Consider the following 22,767-nt stretch of genomic DNA (forward strand, 5'->3'; position numbering starts at 1 on the left):
ACTTGCATAACAAGCAATACTAGTGGCATTCCTGTGATCAGTAGGTGCTCGTGGCATCTGTGTAATCAGTGGGTGCTAATTGCACGTATGCAACCACCCAATATTGGTGGCACCTGTATAACCAGTATATGGTGATCTTTCTGTGCAGCTTCTTGTACTAATCACACTTGTGCAACCAGTGCATACTAGTAACACCTAAATAACTAGTAGATGACTTAACAAAGACAGTGTTTCAAGTAACCGGTGGATTCTATACAGTCGTGTAATGAGTGGATGCTGGTGATAGCTGTGAACCATATATGTATAACTGAGTAGAATGGCAGGTTATTCTTGATTGGTGATCGGCCCTTGTGTGACTGGCATGGTCTGTGCATGGTGGTTTTGTCCCATTTGTGATGGTATCCTTCCTCTATCTTGACATTCTAGTTTGATATCGGACATTTCCTATATCTGATACAATAGAGTCTCAAGTCTTGGGCACCTCTATCTGTTCTTTTCTTTTGGGCCTCCTTATCTCGAGAGACAATGGATATGCGCCTGGAGGTGGTCAGTGGTTTGTGAAGCAGCGCCTGGAGTGGCTATAAAGGCCAATTCTGGAGTGACAGGCTCTTCCACAGGTGCTGCAGAGAAACTTGTTTGTCGGGGCTGTTGCACAGTTGGCTCTCCCCTTGCGCCTCTGTCTTTTTTCCTGCCAACTACTAAGTCTCTTCGACTCGCCACAATTTAGCCTTGTCTTTATGGCTGCCCACCAGCTCTGGCGAATGCTGGCAACTGACTCCCACGACTTGTGATCAATGTCTATCTGTAAATTGCACAATACCTATTAGTCTGGAGTTTTAGTATCTATAAACAAAAGTTATGCAAAATAATTTTAAGAAGTTTGATTATGATAGAATTTGCTTTCAGATAGTAAATGTCTAAAGTTATCAAAAAATAAAATACTGTATACTGAACAAAGTATATTACTGTATATCACAAAAGTTTCTAAGCAGGTAAAAACATGGTCCTCACAACACAAAATGGCCAAATTTAAATACCGCCAAATAATAGTTTAAGGGAAGGGAAACTTCATTAAACTTTTAATCATTTTCATAACAAAAGAATACACTGGAGTAAAGCTATGCTAATAATTCATTTGCTACTATTGTTTCTCTCTCCCTCTATAATCTTTTTACCACACTTTTTTTTCCCTTTCCCTCTTTGTATCCCCCTCTCCCTTTCATCCAATTTTCTATTGTCATCACCCACCATTCTTCCTCTTCCTGTTGCTCCCACCAATCCTTTCTGTCTTTCTTTCTCTCCCCTACCACCTGATATTCAATTCTTGCTCTCCTTACCATGTCCCTCTCTTCCCTTATTCTCCACCCCTCTCTCTCTCTCCCCTTGTCTCTCTGATTTCTCCCTCATAGCTGTTGGATAGTGACCAGGAGCTATATAAGAATTTTCCTCTGGTGATATCGGAGCGTTGGCAACAGGAGGTGGCAGAAACTGTGTACGATGCAGTCAATGGTGACACTGATAAAAACGAGGTCAGGAAGAGAGCAAAGAATAAGATGCTTGGTCACGAGGAAGGTAGGAAAGTTCATTTATGAAATATTTCCAACACAGATACTTCATAAACCATTCTCTATTGATCTGAAATAAAAACTGAAAATGCTTTGAAATACCCAGCAATACAGTAAATACCTGTAAAGCGACAAGACATGTTGACATTTTGGGTGTAGAACCTTCACACGCAATATGTTGACTTTTCTTTCTACAGATGCTGGCTGACCTGTGTATTTTCAGTATTTTCATTTTTTCGTCATTTATTGTTTTTTTTCTTGTCTTTTATTTCTCTTATGTGCTACTAGTCTCCTGATAAAAAGGTTAAAATTGCATGTCAATGGATGCATTAAAATGAAATTCTTCTGTCTGCTATTTTAACATTGGAATATCAGTCGGCCATTCAGCCTCTCAAGCCTGTTTCGCCATTCAGTTAGATTGAGGCTGATCTGCATCTCAATTCCATAATCCTTAGTGTCCTTGTCTAACAAAAATCTGTCAATCTCAGTTTTGAAATTTTCAACTGACCTTGCCTCAAAGCTTTATGGGGGAGAGAGTTCCAGATTTCCACTAACCTTTGCTATGAAGAATTGCTTTCTGACATCACCCCTGAACAGCTCAACCCTAATTTTAAGGTTAAAAACCATTCCCTATTGATCTTGTTCTGGATTTGCCCACCAGAGGAAATAGTTTCTCTTTATTTACTCCATCGGCTCCTTTAAATATCTTATATGCCTCAATTAGATCACTCTTAATCTTCTAGACTCGAAGAAAACAAGCCTAGTCTATGCAACCTGTCCTCGTAATTTAACCTTTTATAGTCCTGTAGCATTCTGACGACTTTGCGCTGCATCCTTCCAAGGCCACAATATCCTTCCTGATGTGTGGTGCCCAGAACTGAATGAAGTACTCAAGTTGGAATCTAACTGGACTATTACATAATGGTAACATGGCTTCCACCCATTTGTACTCCACTGAAACCCTAATGCTCAGTGCCATGGTCTAGAATGCTGCATGCACAATCCAGCATTCTGCTCTGCCTGCATCAGGCAGGGGCTGTAGAATGGCCTTGCATATGCAGAGGAAAAATGGGAAAGTGCCCTGCCTGAGTGGTGTCATGTACCTTTTGTACTAAAGGTGACTTTAACAAAGCATGTAGTCTGCCTGCCCACAGGGGTACAGCCATGCTTACAAGCAAAATGAAAGAACTAGGGATAAATTACATTAAGAAATCCAAAGAGTGAAAATGAGTTCTTTATCCCCATCCTGAAGAGGACCTGGACTAACATCACTTTTTATATTATTTGCAGATTATGCCCTAGGGAAAGATTGCATTATGCATGGTTATATGCTGAAATTAGGAAACCCTTTCCTTACCCAGTGGCAACGTCGTTATTTCTACCTCTTTCCAAATCGGCTAGAGTGGAGAGGAGAGGGCGAGTCGCGGGTAAGCAATGTTAGACTGACTGAAATGAAGAGACTGTTCTGTGAGTAGGCATGTCACTATCAGAATAGCATCAGGCTATTCAGGTTTTACCAAGGTTAATGTCTTTCACTCAGCATCTTTGAGTGTTGAGTGTATAGGGCACTAAAGTTTTAAAAAAAAACCATTTGGGTGGGTTTAATTGGGGTGACTTTCTGCTTATCCAGCCCATGAATTTTTATTAAAAAATAATGTGCCAGGAGCACCAACGTGAGAAATCTCCCATTATATCCCATTTATGGACTCATTTGATAACACAAGAAATAAAGCCCCAAGTCAATTATCGTCAACACCATGCATGGGGTATCAATCACCTTCTACAGTTCCTCATCATCTATTTTGTCACATGATATTAAGAAATTGAAATTAAAGTGCTAAAGGCATGATATAAAGCTAAACTTTAAATGGGAGCTAAATGGAAAGCTCTCCACTTCAGCACTGCCTGTGCATTCATAGAGCACAAAGAAAAAGTTTCAAACCGAAGCCCATAATTTTAATCCATTAATGTTAATGTACAGAAAATCAGAAATTGAGGATGCTCAGTTTCCTGGTGGTGTTTACCCAGAATGCCAAAGCAGATAGTCTTTCCTTAAATTGCTACAAGGATTTTACGTTAGTGGTTCCAGTAACTTCACCATGAAACATTTTTTCTGACAGTGTGGCCTGTTCTTGATTGTGACATCTCTGGATAAATTATGAAAACAAATTCATAGAAGTGACTTTATTCACACGTCTCAATTTGAGTGCCCACCACACACTTTTCAAATTTGTTCAGGTTTTAACTTAAAGAAATGCTAATTAAAAAACAAATTAAGAAATGGGGAAATTGAGCTGGTTCCCTGAAGAATACCCCAATTTAAAAAAAAAAATGTAGATCAGCCCCTTTACGCATGGGGCAATGAAGACTGCATGAGACCTTGGAGAAGGGTGGGGGCAAGGGAAACTTAGGTAACCCTCACCTGTATCCCCAAAGACTGCTCTCTTTGGTCTTTTAAAGATTGTAGCACACTGTCAGTCACTCTGAAGCCTCTTGAGGCAGTATTTCATCAGCAAAATCAGTCAGTACAATTTGTGTTGCATTCTTAAACTTTGTACCTCCACAAGATTACAAGATAATTGAGGTTGAGGAGTGCTATTCCACCTATCTTGTTCGGTCAATGACCTTAAAGTCGGTCCATTTCAACATCTAGTTAGTTCCTGAACAATTCAAAGGTTTTGTTCCACAGTTCTATCCAGGAGTCCATTCCATGTATTGATCACTGTTTTGTAAAGAAAGCTCCTAATAGCAGTTCTAAACTTGGCTTTTACTAGTTTGAACCTCTGTTCCTTTGTCCCATTCTTGCAATTTAATTTTCCAGATTAACATTTTTATGCTATTTATGATCTTGTATACCTCTATAAAATCATCTCTCAGGCACTTTCTTTCAAGGCTGATCAGCTAATGTGTCTTCAGTCTTTCCTCATAACTCAGACCTCTAAGATTGGAGATCATCCAACTGTCCAACACTCCTGTGTCTCAGTGGTCAGAATTGGGCACAGTACTCAAGGTGTGGTCTGACCACAGTTTGATCATGATTTTGTCACTTATATTTACTGTTTTGGCTATATAAGGGAAGAAAGAACTTGCATTTATATAGAATCTTTCACATTCTCAAGATGTCTCAAAGCCCTTAACAGCTAATTAAGTTCTTTTAAAGTGCAGTAACTGATATTGAGGCAAGCATGACAGCCATTTCACACCCAGCAAAGTCCCACAAATAGCAGTTCATATGATTTAGTAGTGGTTGAGGAATAAATATTGGCCAGAACACCAACACAACACCATTGCTGCTCTTCAGATAGTATTGCGGTACCTTTTATGTTCACTTGAATAGGTTGATAGTTTAACATCTAAGAAAGGCACCAGCACCAACAATGAAATATCCTGAGAGTACTTCGCTGAAGCGTCAGCCTAAGTTACGGACTCAAAACCATAACTTGAATGGGACTTTAGCCCACAGCCTTCTGACTCAGATGCAAGTGCTACCACTAAGCTAAGTTGGCAATATAGTTCATCATTCTGTTGACTTTGTTAATTATTGCTCTGCACTGGTTGGACATGTTGAACATTGAGTCCATTAAGACTCCTAGCTCTTTTTCATCTTCACCCTTAGCTATTTCAACATCATTAATGCAGTACATGTTATGCCCATTTTTCCTTCCGACATGCATTGCCTTATATTTGTATTAAATTGGTAGGGCTTATCATAGGCCACCTAGGATGCCACTTCTTCAAAGAGGTTGAGGCGCTTGGTCAGGCAGAAATCCTTCTGCCTCATTGTTAACTACCGTTGATTTTACCCCTGGTAATAGGTTCTGTTATTTTACACAGCGTTCAAGATTATAGATCTGCAGTTGCCTGTGTCTAATTTGCTGCCTTTTTGAATATGCATCATCACACTGTCCTGCTTACAATATACTGGTACCTTCTCATTGCCCAGTCACACACTCATTGCTTTTTAAGAGAGCCCAGAAGAATAACTGGGTGCTAATGGAAATGTCACCATGATGAGGTAAGGGCACTCTGCTGACATTGGGGCAGTAGGAACGGAACTTTGCTCTGCATCTTGTTAGTCCTGTACCTAGCTGTGGATTTCTCAATCATACTGTGTAGAGGGAGCTTAAGTCTGCAGCTAACCCATTCTGTGCCAGATTTGGGCTTGACTGAGAGGGCAGTGCAGAAGGATCTTCACTCTATATCTACTCTGTGACATACCTGACCTGTAGTGTTTAATAACACAGCAAAGGTAAAAATTCTGTCTTGCAGATATAGCATCACTCACCATGATGAATATAAAACATTCCCTGGAAAAATCCAAAGAGAAACCCAAAATAAATGATTAACTGCAGTGGGCAAACAGCATCATATTTGTGCAGCATGATCTTTAACCCAGCCACAGCCAGCATGCTGGTGGAATAAGTGGCTCTATTGTAAGATTGTTGTACTCTGCCTCAAATCCAAGGATTGATGCGCAAGATAAAAGGCAGATGCTGGACATACATTGAAAATAAGCCACTGATTTGAGGAACACTGCATACATACATCAGTCTTGCCTGAGTTGAAAGGTCATGCCGCACAAACGTACTGTCATTTGTCCACCACAGTTAATCATTTATTTTGGGTTTCTCTTTTCGAATTTTTCCAGAAAATGTTTTGTGCTTATGGGAGTGAGGGATGATATTTCTGGTAAACAGACTTTTTCTCTTTACTGTGTTGTTTCGCATATATGTCAGCCACGGCACAAGTTAGATCCAGAGTGGTGATGTCTGTACACAGTCTGATTGTGCAGTCCTAGATGAGATCAGCATCTAACTCCATTTGAATGTAACAATCTATACACAAATGTGTGCTTTTGTTGTTTTACATCTTTTTGTTTAAATAACTGTTTGAAGTAATGGTTTCATCTCTGTGATGGAAAACATCCTATCTTCACTAATGTAGCGAATCTTGGATAACTTTTTTGATACTTCAAATGTCAATGCCAGATAACACGTGTTTGATCACGCACATATACACAGTGGTATTTTATTGCCATGATGATAAGCCACTATTAGAAGTTTCACTCTGAGGAGCGCACTCAGGCTCATGTGACTGCATTTGAAAAATTTTGAATTTTAACAGGGCTTCATTGCAGTGAGTAGATCAGTGCAACGATGCTCTATAAAGTGAGATCTAATCAAACAAAGGATTTGTCATGTTATTTTCCATCTAGGATGCCTGGATTATTTATAAAAGACGTAGGCTGGTAAGAACAATGCTATCAAACTATAGCATCTACCCTGCTCTCCCATGCTATAGTTGAAGTTTTATGAGTGTATTGTGGGGATGTCACGATGAGCTTTATTAACATGTAGTTAGTCTTTTTCATCCTACATCGTGTCTCTGTCTCTCATTGTTCCGCTCTCCTTCAAGCAGCAGCTTAGCAATTGCAATCTTGATTATTCAACTTGAGGAATGCCTTTAAATGTTGTATTTTGTTTTTAGTTTCTTCAACATCACCTCAGCCCTCCTTCACTGGGAAGGGAGAGCAACTTGAGCTGAAATTTCCTTTTCTCCTGTGGCAGGAAATAGGATTTGACACATGACAGTCTTTCTGGAAAATTAGCTGAAAACTGACAAAACTCAATCAAATTGAAGCAATTAAATTACTTAGTATAAAGCCACAGGAAGTAGGGTTATACTGGACACAAAATCCATGTTCATTACCACCCTTCCTGTGTGAATCTTCCCTGGTGGCCCACCCTCTCTGTGTAAGGACTCTCCCTTATGATCCAGTGTCCATATTCCTGATTCATTTGTTTGTGACATCCCTGCTGCAGTGATTGTTTTCATGAAGTATTTTTTTAAAATTCTGTTGAGAACATTCCCCTACTCTCTGTAAACCACTGTGGCATAAGAATGCAAGTTTGAAGTACCTGCAGTTAGTAATGTACAGTGAGTACCAACATGATGCCGTGCTTACACGATTAGTAGGTCCAACTATGCCCTTGAGGAGTAAAAATATATTACACTATCCATAGATTCATTTTTTTTTAAGTCCTTTATTTAACCATACTTCTCTGCCAGTTTTCTCTTGCCCCCTCCTGTCCTGATGGTCTTGACTGTTTGCTGGGCAAGGATAATGAGAATTCAATTGGTACTTAAAGCCCCTTTGATCTTGAGTAATTTACAGATCAATCAACCTTATCTGGTTCCTGCAGGTAGCCTGTCTCCTTCTTCCATTTTGAAACATTACAAAGAAATATCCATTTTCATTTTACCCATAGCTATTAAAAATTAACATAAAATACAGAAATCCTCATGACGACCAGGGACCACAGAACGGCAATCAGGAGCAGAAATTTTGGTTAATTATCCCCTCCCTAATCCAGGGACGCTGAACACTGAAGTCAGTTGTAGTACACTTACTGAACCCAGGCAGAATTCAGTGACCTAAGTGCAGACCAGGATAGCTGCCAGCTCACCTGTATCCGCCTGTCTGCTATATTGCACTCAGCATTCTACATTACCAAAAACAACAGGAATTGAAATGTAATATGGAATGATAGATTGTTGGATTATGACCTCCATAATAGTGAGATCTTTGAGGATTGTGAACTTTCTGAAGACATTTTCCTCGAGGTTAAATTATTGGGTAAAGTCAGTGATGCAGGATATTGTACATGATCTGTGGCAAAAGGTGACTTGATAGGCCGAATGGACTTTTCTCAATATGCACTTTCTTAGGTTTTTCTATTTCCAAAGTAGCTATATCACTGCGAGAATGTGCTGAATGGAGGTCAGTTGCTACCTGGGTTCACTATACAGGGGTGCCTTTGATAAATGAGCATTGACAAAGGACTGGGAGAAGATCCCAGTCCATGTACATGATCAGGGAAGGTCCACAGCATAGGGAGACTGCAGGAGTGGAAGAAACTGATAAGATATACACACCTGCCCCAACTATACCATATTGTTTCCACACTACTTAGCATTACTATAATTTATGGAGTAATACCATTCAGTGACAGTTAACCACCTTGTCCACAAATGCTTGCCATTTTTACAGGTAAATACCTGGTTGGGATTCTGCAAAGTGAATCACTCTTTTATGTTTCTTAAACACAGCTTTACTGAATTGACGATACGTCACTGAGTGACATAGCTGGTTATTGCTGTAATCTGGTGGAAACATTCGTTAACACTGTCCTGCTAAACAGCTAGGCATTTCTTATTTTGAAAGCTTTTGAAAGTAATTGGTGCTGTGTGGTAATACTTCACAATTTTTTTTATTCTTTCATGGAATGTGAGCATCACTGGCAAGGCCAGCATTTGTTGCCCATCCCTAACTGCCCTTGACAAGTGTGTCTTACTAGACTGTTTCAGAGAGCAGTTAAGAGTCAACCACATTGCTGTGCGTCTGAAGTCACATGTAGGCCAGACCAGGTAAGGACGGCAGCACCCTGGGAGAGTGCTGGGAGAGAGATTCAATCTGTCCAATCAGATGAGCCAATTTCAGCAGCGCTATCGGAGACATTGGGGGCAAAATGCAATAATCCCGGAAAATAGGTGCAAGTCTCGCTAAGCGCTATTAACCCACATCTGTTTCTTGCGATGCAGGCACTGTGGGTGTACCTACTCCACATCGACTGCAGTGGTTCAAGAAGGCAGTTCACCACCACCTTCTCGAGGGCAGTTGGGGATGGGTATCAAATGCTTGCCTTGCCAGTGATGCTCCCATCCCTTGAATGAATAAAAAAAAAATGTTGGGCCCCATTGCCCTGACTATATCGAGTGCCTTCAGCAAGTGGAGTGAATAAAAATCTGCTGAAGACTGGCATCTATGATGATGGGGATCTCGGCTGGAGGCTGAGATAGATCGTCCGTTCAGCACTTCTGGCTGAAGATGATTGCAAACACTTTGGCCTTACCTTTTGCACTCGTGCTGGGCTCTGCCATCATTGAAAATGGGGATGTTCATGGAGCCTGCTACCCCAGCATTGATCCTTGCAGTACCCCACTAGTAACAGCCTGCCATCCTGAGAATGAACCATTTATTCCTACTCTCTGCTTTGAGTCTGTTAACCAATTCTCAATCCATACTAGTATATTACCCCCAATCCCATGCACTCTAACCTCTTGTGTGGGACCTTATCAAAAGCCTTCTGAAAATCCAAATCCACTGGTTCTCCTTTATGCTACAAGTAACATCCTCAAAAAACTCCAACAGGTTTGTCAAACATATTTCCCCTTTCATAAATCCATGTTGACTCTGCCCAATCATATCATTATTTTCTAAGTATCCCGTTAGCACATCCTTTTAATAGATTCTAACATTTTCTCTACTGCTGACTATAATTCCCTGTTTTCTCTCTCCCTCCTTTCTTAAATAGTGGGGTTATATTTGCTACTTTCCAGTCTGCAGGAACCTTTCCAGAACCTATAGAATTTTGAAACATAACCATCAATGCATCTACTATCTTTATAACCACCTCCTTTAACACTCTGGGATGTAGCTCATCTGGTCCAGGGGATTTATCAACCTTCAATCCAGTTAATTTTTCAAGTATTACCTCTTTATTAATACTAATTTCTTTCAGTTCCTCATTTTCACAAGTCCCTTGGTTCCCTAGTATTTCTGGGAGATTTTCTGTACCTTCCTCCTTGAAGACAGATACAAAGAAATTGTTTAATTTTTCTGCCATTTCCCTATTCTCCATTATAAATTCTCCTTTCTCCGCCTGCAATGGATCCACATTTGTCCTTGCTGATCTTTTCCTTTTTCACATTGCTAAAGAAGCTTTCACAGTCCACCTTTATGTTTCTTGTTATCTTGCATTCATATTCTCTCTTCTCTTTCTTTATCAGTTTCTTGGTCATCCTTTGCTGGATTCTAAATTGCTCCCAATCCTTGAGTTTACCACTTTTTCTGGCATCCTTATAAGCCACTTCCTTTGATCAAATGCAATCTTTAACTTCTTTTGTTAGCCACGGTTGATTCATCTTTCCTGTTGGGTTTTTGTGTCTTAGAGGAATATATATTTGTTGTAGACCATGTAATACTTCTTTAAATACTAGCCTTTGCCTGTCTAATGTCATTTGTGTATTTTCCCAATCCACCATAGCCAACTTGCCCCTCATACCTTCATAGTTTCCTTTGTTCAGATTTAAGACCCTAGTTTCAGAATGAATTATATCACTTTTAAATTTAATGTTAAATTCTGTCATATTATGGTCACTATTTCCCAAAGCCTCCTTTACAGCAAGGTTATTAATTAGCCCTTTCTCACTACATAATACTAAATCTAAAATAGCCCGATCCCTAGTTGGTTCTTCAATGTACTACTCCAGAAATCCATCTCGTACACACATCAGGAATTCATCCTCCACAGTATTAGTGCTGATTAGGTTTACCCAGTCTATATACAAATAGATGTCACCAATTATTACTGTATTATCCATGTTACATGCACCTCTAATTTCCTGACTTATACCTTGTCCAACATTACCACGACTGTTTGGTGGCCTATAAACAACTCCCACCAATGTTTGCTACCCCTTGCTGTTTCTTAGCTCCACCCAAATTGATTCTACATCTTGATCCTTCGATCTAAGATCCTCTCTCTCTAATTTACTGATCTTGTCTTCTCCATCTCCCTCTTGTCCTGCATTACATGCCCTCTGTTCATTCTCCCAGTCATGCTGTATTCCAAGAGGAAGGCCTACTTGTGCACCCTTGTCTGGGAGCAACTGGTTTGTGCAGAAGCCTTGAAGTAAACAAAAACTTCTTCAGCACTTGTCACACCACTTCTTGTAGACTTTTGCAATTTTAAACAACTGTAGAAAGCACCAAACACCTATAGAATCATAGCAATAGTCGGAAGAAATCAGCTAGCAACTAAGTCGTAACTAATAGATGATCTCTTTAAGTAGCACTGAATGAGGGTCCTTCGTGTTGTGTGTTCATCTGTGCACTGTTAAGAGATGGCATAGCTGGAGTGTTGAGCTCCAAAGTGACACCACTGGCATCACATCAGCGTTGCATGCTGATTGTTGTGATGATCTGCCTGCACTGCAGTTTGTGTTAATTCTCATCTGATAGTGTTAGCAGAGTATGCAACATATACTTGTCACTCTGGTAGTATGACGGGAGTATTTTGTATCCAGTTCTATCCAATGGGGACAGTATATATCTGTTTTGATTTGTATTCTGAAAGGATATGATAGAATGAGCTAAAAGGCTTTTTACCTCCAAACTAACCCATTTTTCATTTAGAAATGCACCCAATTGTTTCTTGAGCTCATTTATACTGTCTTTTTAATGACCTTCCCTGTTAACTAATTCCATAACTCTAGTAACCTGAAACTAAAAAGTTCCCTCCAATTTCCTAATTGTTAACCTCAGTAAGCTTGATCATGTTTAACTTTTATTAACTTTTAGTGGCAGGACAAGTTGATAAAGCCATTAAAGCATTTTGTTGCTTGGCTTTATAAATAGAGCTATAAGAGTACAAAAGCAAGGAAGTTGTGTTAAGCCTTTACAAATCATTTATTAGGCCTTAGCTATTGTATTGTGTCCAGTTTTGGGCACCACACTTAAAAAGGAGAGTGCAGAGAAGGTTTACAAGAATGATAGCAGGGTTGAGGGATTTAAGTTAGGTAGAGACTAGAGAAGCTGGGATTGTTCTTCTTACAGCAGAAAAGGTTAAGGGGATATTTAATAGAGCTGTTCAAAATTATATGGGGTTTTGATATAAATAAAGAGGAACTATTTTCACTGACAGATGGGTTGGTAACCAGAGGATACAGATTTAAGATAATTGGCAAAAGAATCAGAGGGAAGATAAGAAACTTTTTTTTACGAAGTGAGTTGTTATGATCTTAAAGCACTGCCTGAAAGGGTGATGGAAGCAGATTCAATCTAACTTCCAAAAGGGAATTGGATGTTGGCTTGAAAAGGAAAAGGTTTGCATGGCTATGGGGATAGATCAGGGAAGTGCAGCTAAATGAACAGCTCTTCCTATGAATTGGCACAGGCATAGAGTCGTTTACGCACTGAAGGAGGCCATTCAGCTCATAGAGTCCATGCCGGCTCTCCACAGAGCTATGCAGTCATTCCCACTCCCCAGCATGATCCCCGTAGCCCTGCAAGTCTATTTTTCTCAGGTAGCCGTCCAACTTCCTCTTAAAGTCATTGATTGTTTCCGCTTCCACCACCCATGTGGGCAGTGAGTTCCAGGTCATTACCACCTGCTGCGTAAAAAAGTGCTTCCTCATATTCCCCCCGCAACTTTTGCCCACAACTTTCAATCTGTGTCCCCTAGTCCTTGTACCATTTGTTAATGGGAACAGTTTTTCCTTGTCTAACTTACTAAGCCTGTCATAATCTTGTACACTTCTATTAAATCTCCCCTCGATCTCCTTTGCTGTAAACCCAGCTTTTCCAACCTAACCTTGTAACTAAAATCCCACATCCCTGGAACCATTCTGGTAAATCTCCTCTGTACCCTCTCAAGGACCCTTACATCCTTCCGAAGTGTGGTGGCCAGAACTGGATGCAATACTCCAGTTGGGGGCTAACCAGAGCTTTATAAAGGTTCAACATAACCTCCCTGCTTTTGTATTCAATGTCTTTATTTATGAAGCCCAAGATCCCATATGCCACCTTCGAAGATCGATGCACATGCAAACCCAGGTCCCTCTGTTCCTGCACACTCTTTAGAATTGTGCAATTAAGTATATATTGCCTCTCCCTATTCCTTCTGCCAAAATGTATCACTCTCACTTGTCCATATTATATTCCAGCTCATGGCATCCTCACTGTTTGTCGCACCTCCAAGTTTGTTGTCATCAGCAAATTTTGAGATTCTATTTTGTATTCAAAGATCCGAGTCATTTATATTTAGCAAAAATATAGCATGATTGGCCGACTGGCCACCTTCTCTATGGCAAGTTCCACTATTCTAACACTGCTGACTCTTTGAGGTACATTGGAAGAAAAGTAGGCTATTCATACACTTGAGCCCCTTCTGCCATTCTTTTAGATCATGGCTGATCTGTATCTCAACTTCATTTATCTACCTTTGATACATATCCCTTGATACCCTTACCTAACAAAAATCTATTGATCTTAGTTTTGAAAATTCAATTGACCCATCATTCACAGCCTTATGGGGGAAACATTACATATTTCTGCTACTCTTTTTATGAAAAACTACTTCCTGATTTACTCCTAAATGGCCTAGCTCTAGTTTTAAGTTTATGCCCTCTTATTCCACCAGAAGAATAATTTCTCTGTATCTGCCCTATTCAATCCCTTTAATATTTTAAAGACCTCGATTAGATCACCCCTCAATTTTCTGAACTTGGTGGAATACAAATCAAGTTTATACAACCTGTTCTCATAATCAAACCCTTTAGACACTGGTATTCTTTTGCTGAATTTGCACAGTACTCTCTCCAAGGCCAATAAATAATTCCTGAGGTTTCATGCCCAAAACTGAACACAGTACTGCAGATGGAGTTTGACCAAGGCTCTGTACAACTGAAACATCACATCCTCACTTCTCTATTCCAACCTCCTTGAGATAATGGCTGCATTCCATTAGCCTTTTTGCTTACATTTTATACATGTGCACTAGCTTTCAGTAATTTGAGTACATGAACGCCCAAATCCCTTTGCCCTCCATATTTTCCAGTTTCTCATCGCTAAGAAATTAATTCTGATTCATATTTCTCAGATTCAAAGTGGATTCCTTCACACTTCTCGACATTAAATGTCATCTGCCATAGTATTGCTCACTCATGCAGTCTATCTCCCTTTGTAGCTTCTTGCTATCATCTGCACAGCTTACTGTGCCTCCTAATTTAACATCACCTGCACAGGTGATGGATATATAGCTCCCTATTCCTTCATTCAGATTATTAATATATATGGTGAAAAGTTGAGGGCCCAATACAAATATCTCAGGAACACCACCTGTCACATCCCACCAATCAGTGAATGCTCCCTTATTAAATGTCTTCTGGAAGTTCATATAGACAAAATCCATAGACGTTCCCCTATCCGCTATGCTAGTGACCTCCTCAAAAAATTCAACTAGATTAGTCAGACATGACCTACTCTTCACAAAGCCATGCTCACTCTCTTTGATTAGCTCATGCTTGTCTGTGCTCAGTCATTCCGTCTCCGATGATAAATTCCAGTAATCTAAATCCTGTCCTCCTTCAATAATGGAGTGACTTTTGGGAAATTTCCAATCCAAAGGCACAATTCTTGAATCTAGAGAACTGTGAAAACTGTTCGGCCCAGAGATTTATCTATCTTAAGTCCCATTGTTTTCTCTATTTTTTTTTTTACTTACATCAAATTGTCCAAATTCCTCCCATTATTTTTTGGTTCCCCTGTATTGCTTATATTTGTCCTCTTACTCCACTGTGAAAATGAATACAAAATGTTCATGCAACAAGTCTGGCATTTATTATTTATTTATTTAGAGGTACAGCACTGAAACAGGCCCTTCGGCCCACCGAGTCTGTGCTGACCAAGAACCACCCATTAATACTAACCCTACAATAATCCCATATTCCCTACCACCTACCTACACTAGGGGCAATTTACAATGGCCAATTTACCTATCACCTGCAAGTCTTTGGTGGTGAGAGGAAACCGGAGCACCCGGCGAAAACCCACGTGGTCACAGGGAGAACTTGCAAACTCCGCACAGGCAGTACCCAGAATTGAACCCGGGTCCCTGGAGCTGTGAGGCTGCGGTGCTAACCACTGCCGCACTGTGCCGCCAATATTACTTATTGAAATCTCACCTAAATCTATCTTTAATGGTCCTACATTCCCCTTCAGCACTCTTTTTCTTGATATATTTCCAGAAAAATAAACATTTGGTGTTAGCTTTGATACCCTTGCAATTTGTTTTAATTTTATTGCATTTTTGCACCTGTATTACGTTATTTTTCATAGCTCTCCCAGTCTGCAGGATTTCTACTTTCCGTTGCATTTGTGTAAGCCTTTTCTTTTAGCTTGATATTATCTCTCACCTCATTTGTTGACTACAGTTGGTTAACTTCACAAGTGGAGCCTTTGCCTTTTCGGGGTATGTACTGGTTTTGTATCGTACCAAATACTACTTTGAGTAAATCCCACTGTTCGTAAATTTGCACATTAATAGTCCACCCACTTCACTGTGGTCAATTTATTCCTCATCCCTTCAAAATTTGCCTTACGTAGATTTAAAACCTTGGTTTATGATTCTCCCTTCTCCCCCTCAAACCTAATATCAAATTCAGCCATATTATGGTCACTATTTGCAATGTGCAAGTCATGTCTAATCTTCTGTTTCAGATTTGTTAGGTTAGCAATGAATGCACAATGACAGAAAAGAAAATGCTAGGTAGTGTGTCTTAATTTAATCCTCCGGCAGAGCCTGGAGATGTTTAGGTAGATGTCATTTGATCTTTTTATTGGCTGTGCCATTTACTGTAGCATACAAGCTTTACAATTCCTTTGTAGACTGGGTAGTAAACTTATTTGAAATAACATATCTGATAAATATGCTGTAAATTAGAAAACTATGGTGATATTTTGGGTTTTTAGACTGATATATTTTCTTCTAATCTAATCCTCCCAGTCATGTGATGTGGACGCAGGCTCAGAGGAAGAGCAGGCAACCATTGATATTCCTACAGTCTGAATCCGATTTCACTTGTTGACTTTTCTCCTTCCCTCTTCCAGTTAGTCAGACTCTGAACCTGTGCTTGATACTGCATATGATGACCTAGCATAAAGTGGGAAGTGGGGGGCAGGCAAGGCTGAGCACTGTCAGCAACTGAGTCTCAGAGACTTTACCATTTGCCAAACACCAACATATTTCCAGCAGCAGGTCAACCCTCACAAAAAAGCACTGAGCTTCACCGTAAAAGTCAACTCAGATGTCAGCTGTTCATCCAACATCCCTCTTACTTTGTGCATTTGTTAATGTGTAGTCAGAAGTGTTATTAGCTAGGCACCTCTCTTTCTAAGGTGGCTTCTCCCATAGCTAGGATGCTATATCTTAGGTAGTAAATAGTGATAAGATTCTAGCACAGAACCAGATGCAACCCACAGCAAAATCAAAGTAACAATGCATTTAAGATGTATCTCTGAATGAATTTACTTCTTTTCTGTTTTATTAATCTAGCAAAGCCTGCTGACAATGGAGCTGATAGTGTCGGTGGAAGAGACTCAGGTTAAGGATAAGAAATGTATCCTCCTGCGGATTAAGGGAGGAAAGCAATTTGTGCTGCAGTGTGAGGTAAGTGGTTCCTGCAAGATAGGGAGGTGTGGATATCTGTGCTGTATCTTATCAAACTGAAGATATGCTGGCACTGGTTCAGTGGTCACAGGGAGGAGGTGCAAAGCATTCATTCCCTTCCCACTACCCCCAATTTGTTTTTATTTTACAAGTCTGGCATTTCAAGAGCTGAGCTGAATTGTGACAGTCCCAATCATTAAGAAAGGTTTTCACAATTATTCTTCAACTATTCAATATCATATCAATCTTGTAAAGGCTCTATTCATAGAGCATGTGTGGTTCCCTAACTGATAAAGGTTTCCTCTTCCTGAAGTGAGTGAAATTTGATCATTATTCTTTCACCACTAGAATTGGGTTTCCACTCTGGCAGGGTTTTCTCCCCATGATGCTGCACACATGCAGTTTGTGTGTTTTATTGTTTCTGAATTCATCCCACATGAAGATTGGAAGCTTTCTCCCTATAATCTGTGTAAGTGCCCCCAATGACATGTGACGATGTGCATTCAGCCTAGATTTTAGGTAATAAGTGTTCAGGGCACACAACAGTCTAGATTTTGAATACAATTGGTGTGAACTATTAGCATAACCTTATACATGCCTGGTTGTAGCAATGGACTATAAAGGTAGTATGGACTATAAAATAGAAATGTTACATTGCTGCACCAGGACATGCAAGAGTGGACTTGGCTCAACATAATACACAACATTCTGACTAGATGAGGGTTTGTGAAGGCCATTTGTATTAAAGAAATATAACTTGTAGTACACGGGTTAGTGCCATAGCTGATTTGTCTTTCAAAAAAAAGAGAGGAGCCAGTTGGTGTGTTGGTTAGACATTGATCTTTCACTTCTGGGGACTAGAGATAAATCCACCTTAGACTGTTGGGTGAAAGCCTTAGTCTACTCTCTCTCAGGGCACTGCATGAGCTGATTTGCCAATCTCAATTTAGTTTTTAATGGGCATGGGCCCACACACTGAATTGTGCACAATTTGACACTCAGCATTCTCTTTCAGAGAGGCTGCAAGGATGAGTGATACACAGAATGAAATCCTCACACTAATTGAGACAGAGGGTGCTTTACGATCCATATGACCTCATTATACTTAATGGAGAAGTAGTAGGAAAATGTTCCATCCCCCAGGATGTCCATTATTCAGGTTGACCAAAACAAAAATTCTTTATGACGAAGTTGAATTGCAGACGTAACACAATGGAAAAAGGGAGCATGCTCACCCTTGGGTTATTGTACTGCATCACAACTAGAGAGTGGGCCATTTCTCTTTTAAACAAGTCTATTTCTTTTGAGGGAAAAATTGCCTGGGTAATCTGTCTAGGAGCCCTTATCATAAAATACCCATGGAAGAACTTTGGGTGAGGATAGAATCAGACTGGGCTGAAATTTCCCTCAAAATCAAATATCTTTCTAATACTGACTGTCTTGAATCCCAAATAAGGAATGACAACTTTGGGGAAGATACCAAAAGGTATCGTAAAACCAGTACCCTACCACTAATCCGTGACTTCAGGAGAAAATAGGGAAATCCAAATAAAAGCACAGTGTCTCATGCTGATTTCTGTGCACTCTTTTTTTCTCCAGAGTGACCCAGAGTTCATCCAGTGGAAGAAAGAATTAACGGAAGCCTTCAACGAGGCTCAGAGGGTCCTGCGAAGAGCCCCTAAGATGCTGAATAAGTCACGTTCAGCGGTGGTAGAGCTGACCAAACCCCCTCTCAGCCACAGGAACAGCAATGGACTTTAAGAGAGAGCACTTTTGTGTGAGTGGGGGAACAGAAACAAGAGACCTGAGGATGGTTTTGTGCAAACTACTTCTATATCACCTCGTATGTGGTCCAGCGTGTTGTTATTAGTTAATTATATGATCCCACAAAACAGGGTGTGTATGTATATATATATATATATATATATATATATATATATATAGAAATCTATATATATATATATATTTAGATATATGTGTGTGTGTTTGTGTGTGTATATATATATATACATACATACATATGCATACATATATATACATACATATGCATACACATATATAGATAAGAATGTGAGACTTTTTGGAACAGTTTGGCTGTGTATTTTCTATTGGAAGTATTGATGAACAAGTGTAGCATCTGTTAACTGCAACCACAGTGACCACTGCGGTTCATGAGCCAACTCCACAGGAATGGACTAGAGGATGTTGCCAAATAATTTTGGAGAATTTATTTTGCCATGTGTCATTGCGCCCTGGTGGTGTTCTTTGCTTCATATCAGAGGGTTGGAGGAACATTGACATATAAAGCAAGTGGCTGACTGGACCTATGTTTTCAGTCACTGATTCACTCAGATTTCTTTGCTCCTGGACTGCAACATATCACATAGAACATTGATCCATCATCAGTGGTCCATCCGTCGCCATGGTTTCTCTACTCTCAAAATGCTGTTTTGTGACGTTATCTGTCACCAATAGCACCATGTGCCAATAAGTATCATCGTCATCTAACCTGGGTTACTTTTGATGTTTCAGACTCGCTATCATGCCACATATCTTGTGTTTACCAGCTGCTGCTTTCTGTATGTACTCAACATCAGTTGGAAGATGAATTACTTTGTTTCCATGGTTACCAGAGCAGTTACATTTGATTTTTGTTATACGGACTGTGATAAACAATGGTGTGTTGGTGCTTAATTTCCCCCGACTCCCCCACCCTTCCCTTCCCCACATCCCTGCTAATTGCAATGTTTCTAATGATGGCAAGAGAATGATTGCTACCACACTGGATTGCCAGGTTGCCAACGTGTTAATAACCGCTTTCTCTCAGCTGTCGCTAAGTTTTCACGGCTACTTGGATGCTGCTTTGTGGTCTGTTTTGTTGATAGGGTTTCAGTGGTTGCTAGATGACACAGTCACTCTTCATTGTCGAGTTTCCATGGATAACGAATGACATGGCTCTGTGTTTTGCCAAGTGTCTATGGTTACTGGATATATAACTATAGTTACTGATTCATGACCCATCGTGCTTCTGTGATGCCTGGTTCCAGCCGTGGACGATTCTGCTACTGCTGGGCAATTTTCAGTTATTGTACTTAATTAGCTGCTGATCTACAGACCCAGCCTGCTTCTGGTTTCTGTGTTCACAGGATTACTGGACACCATTCCGTTGTTATATTACTTGTCACAGTTTGGAAGATTTTGAAATCATTGCGTTGATGGGACATTAGCGTGTGCTGCAACCCACACCTTTACTCCAATGAGATGAAAAAGTTTAGGAATCCCTACATTCTAAACACTTCTGATCCACGCAGCAGATGATTTGTTTTGTAAAGTCATTGTCCCCTTCCCACCGTGAAGTGCAAAGTGCCAATGGACTTTACAGATAAAGGAAGATTCAAAAAACAATGATCTAAGAGAAAAGTAAAATATTTATCATAGATATTACTGTGCAAGTGTACATAATGTTTAAGAACTAATATACCAAGAATCCGTGGTAACAACTTGAGAATATCTTTAAATGGTGATTGCGTAGCATGAGTTGCTTTATCGACATGTCTTCAATGAACAGTGACAATGCATTGCTACATCTTAATAACTGGTCAATCGCAACAAGGGTCAGCTATTAATCCGAATTTAGGGAGCAACATCAACGCTGAAATTCATTTTATTTTGTTGTATTTTGTTTTAGCTACAGTACCACTAAAATGTTTAAACCTCATATTTCGACTGTAAAAAAAAAACACAAAGATGATGTGTATAGTTTTTTTCTGTTTATATTTTTGTTTAGGACTACTGCATTTAGTGCGTACTGAAAAATAATAATAACAAGGACAGGACTGGGCACAAAATTTGCCACAACTATTGCCATGGTCTGCTGCTTTAACAGAAATGAGAGTCAGAATGATGGAACAGAATTAGGCTGTGGTCAGTCCCAAATGATTGCCATGAAGGATGATGTCATAATAATGATTTTTGTTGCCACATAGGATGATGTTACTAGCTTTCTCTTTGAATCAATGATGAATTTGTACCTTGCCTTGTCAGAAGGGTGTGCGGAGGCGGCACTGTTGAACCTAAAGAAAGTTATAGGATTGGTTGGTTAATACTAGTGCCTATGATGCAATAAGAAAACCGATATACATCTCTCATTTTTCCAGGAAAATATTTTACCGCCATTTTAACAGGTTGCTTTCCTCTCCTCTCCTCCCTTCCCACGCTGCCAAAAGAAATTAAAATAGATACACTGCAGTTGTTCTATTTCACAGCGCCACCTGGTGTTAAGGCAACATTGGTGAGCAATTCCATGGACAAAAGATCATTTTATTTTTCTCAAGTTCAAAAATACTTTCAGGCTTTCTTAATTGGTGTAATATTGTCACGCTTTAGCCTCGTAAAGGAAATATTGGTGCAGTTTATATGTTTCTAAAAGTGAGATGCACAAGGTCAATGTGTACTGGCCACCTTTCAAATAAAAAGTGCCTACAGTGTTGTATGCCAATGCAAAATCATGCAGTTAAATGATTCAACCAATTAGTTGGCTAAATCAATAACTCTCCAGTTCCGTATTGTTGTAGGAGTTATCTCTGATAGTGCAGTTTGATTTTTGTAGTTTTATTTTCTGGTCAAAAATTAACTTATTTCAACAGAATCTTTTCTGATAATGACTTTGTTACCATAGTAACCATATAATCCTGTAACAGTCAGCAGAATTTTGTCATTTTCATCCGGGCAGAGAGTAGAGAGGAAAATTGGATGGGGAAGATTGCAGATCCCTAACAGAACTTCCCTGAATTCCTTCCATTTAAATTAATGGAAAGAGAATCAGATGGATTCTGTAAAAGGCATGCCATCCTCCCTGTCCAGTTTCCCCCTCTTTGCTGCACACAAGCTGTGCTTAACAAAAAGACAAAATTTATCCCACTGTCTTTCAATCATTGCTTGGTATGATTCCTCCAGAAGTGAGGCTGCCATAAAAACACACATTATATCAGTTAGTGTTACATATCAACTTTGTATCTGAGAGCTAAAATAGTCAACATAGATTAACCATGATCCGAGGTGGTTTAATAATGTACAATTGCTGAGATTGTTATAAAAATAATCTTGAAAAACACAAGCAACATGGAAAAGGCTAACTATTCTGATGACCGAACCCAATAAGTAAGTCCTGAGTACAAAAACAGAGTGCCAATTGCACATATTTTTATTTGAACCATAGAACCATAGAAAAATTATGGCACAGAAGGAGGTCATTCAGCCCGTCGGATTCGTGCCGGCTGGAAAAACTAGCCGCCCAATCTAATCCCAAATGATGGTAAAGGGAAGTTGCTTATTAGAAGCAGCTGATCTTTTAACTCGGGAGTATCTCCTCTTTGATCGAGAGCTTCTGGCTTTTGAATTTTGAAAGATTCTTAATGCACATTTTATAATGTGTTACAGGGGGGAATGAGTTTTAGAGAAAGTGCTTTATATGATCTCCATATTAGTGAGCAGCCCCCATTCTACTTTTGAATGTTGCAGTGAGGTTTTATATATCTGCATTAATGAAATATTCTTAAACAATGCACATTCTGTCAGTATTATGGTGAGAAATATATGATCAAAATGAGGCTACAAAACCACATAAGAACATTCAAAACCATGAATGATAAAATGCCATTTTGGTCAATCAAGCCCCTTGTTTCTAGAGAACATGTTCAGTTTGCTTTGTGATGTATCCTACCCAATACCATTCTGTCTCCTAAGGAACAATTCTGCAAAGTTTCTTTCTACCCCCAAAGTTGGTACTATGTGGGAAGAAGAGCAAGGGGAGAGAATATGCATAAAATGGCAAAGGGGGAGGAAAACAGCAAGAATTATGGGTTCAGGTTCAGGTAAAACTGCACGGCAATTTGGAATCATAAGTTTTATAA

The 22,767-nt window shown here is 39.6% G+C and overlaps 1 protein-coding gene across 1 annotated transcript in view; it reads left to right on the top strand.

Annotated features, from left to right (window-relative positions):
* The window catches only part of grk3 (G protein-coupled receptor kinase 3), a 315,124-nt gene extending 293,761 nt beyond the window's left edge, over positions 1-21,363 (top strand). Inside the window, exons 19-22 of the mRNA XM_068054842.1 lie at positions 1,410-1,572; positions 2,856-2,992; positions 16,742-16,855; positions 18,455-21,363. Of these exons, the coding sequence (XP_067910943.1) occupies positions 1,410-1,572; positions 2,856-2,992; positions 16,742-16,855; positions 18,455-18,616 (576 nt within the window). The 3' untranslated portion in view covers positions 18,617-21,363. The remainder of the gene's footprint in view (positions 1-1,409; positions 1,573-2,855; positions 2,993-16,741; positions 16,856-18,454) is intronic.
* The last annotated feature ends 1,404 nt before the right edge of the window (positions 21,364-22,767 follow it).

This window comes from Heterodontus francisci, chromosome 23 (genome assembly GCF_036365525.1).
Source record: "Heterodontus francisci isolate sHetFra1 chromosome 23, sHetFra1.hap1, whole genome shotgun sequence".
Taxonomy (NCBI): domain Eukaryota; kingdom Metazoa; phylum Chordata; class Chondrichthyes; order Heterodontiformes; family Heterodontidae; genus Heterodontus; species Heterodontus francisci.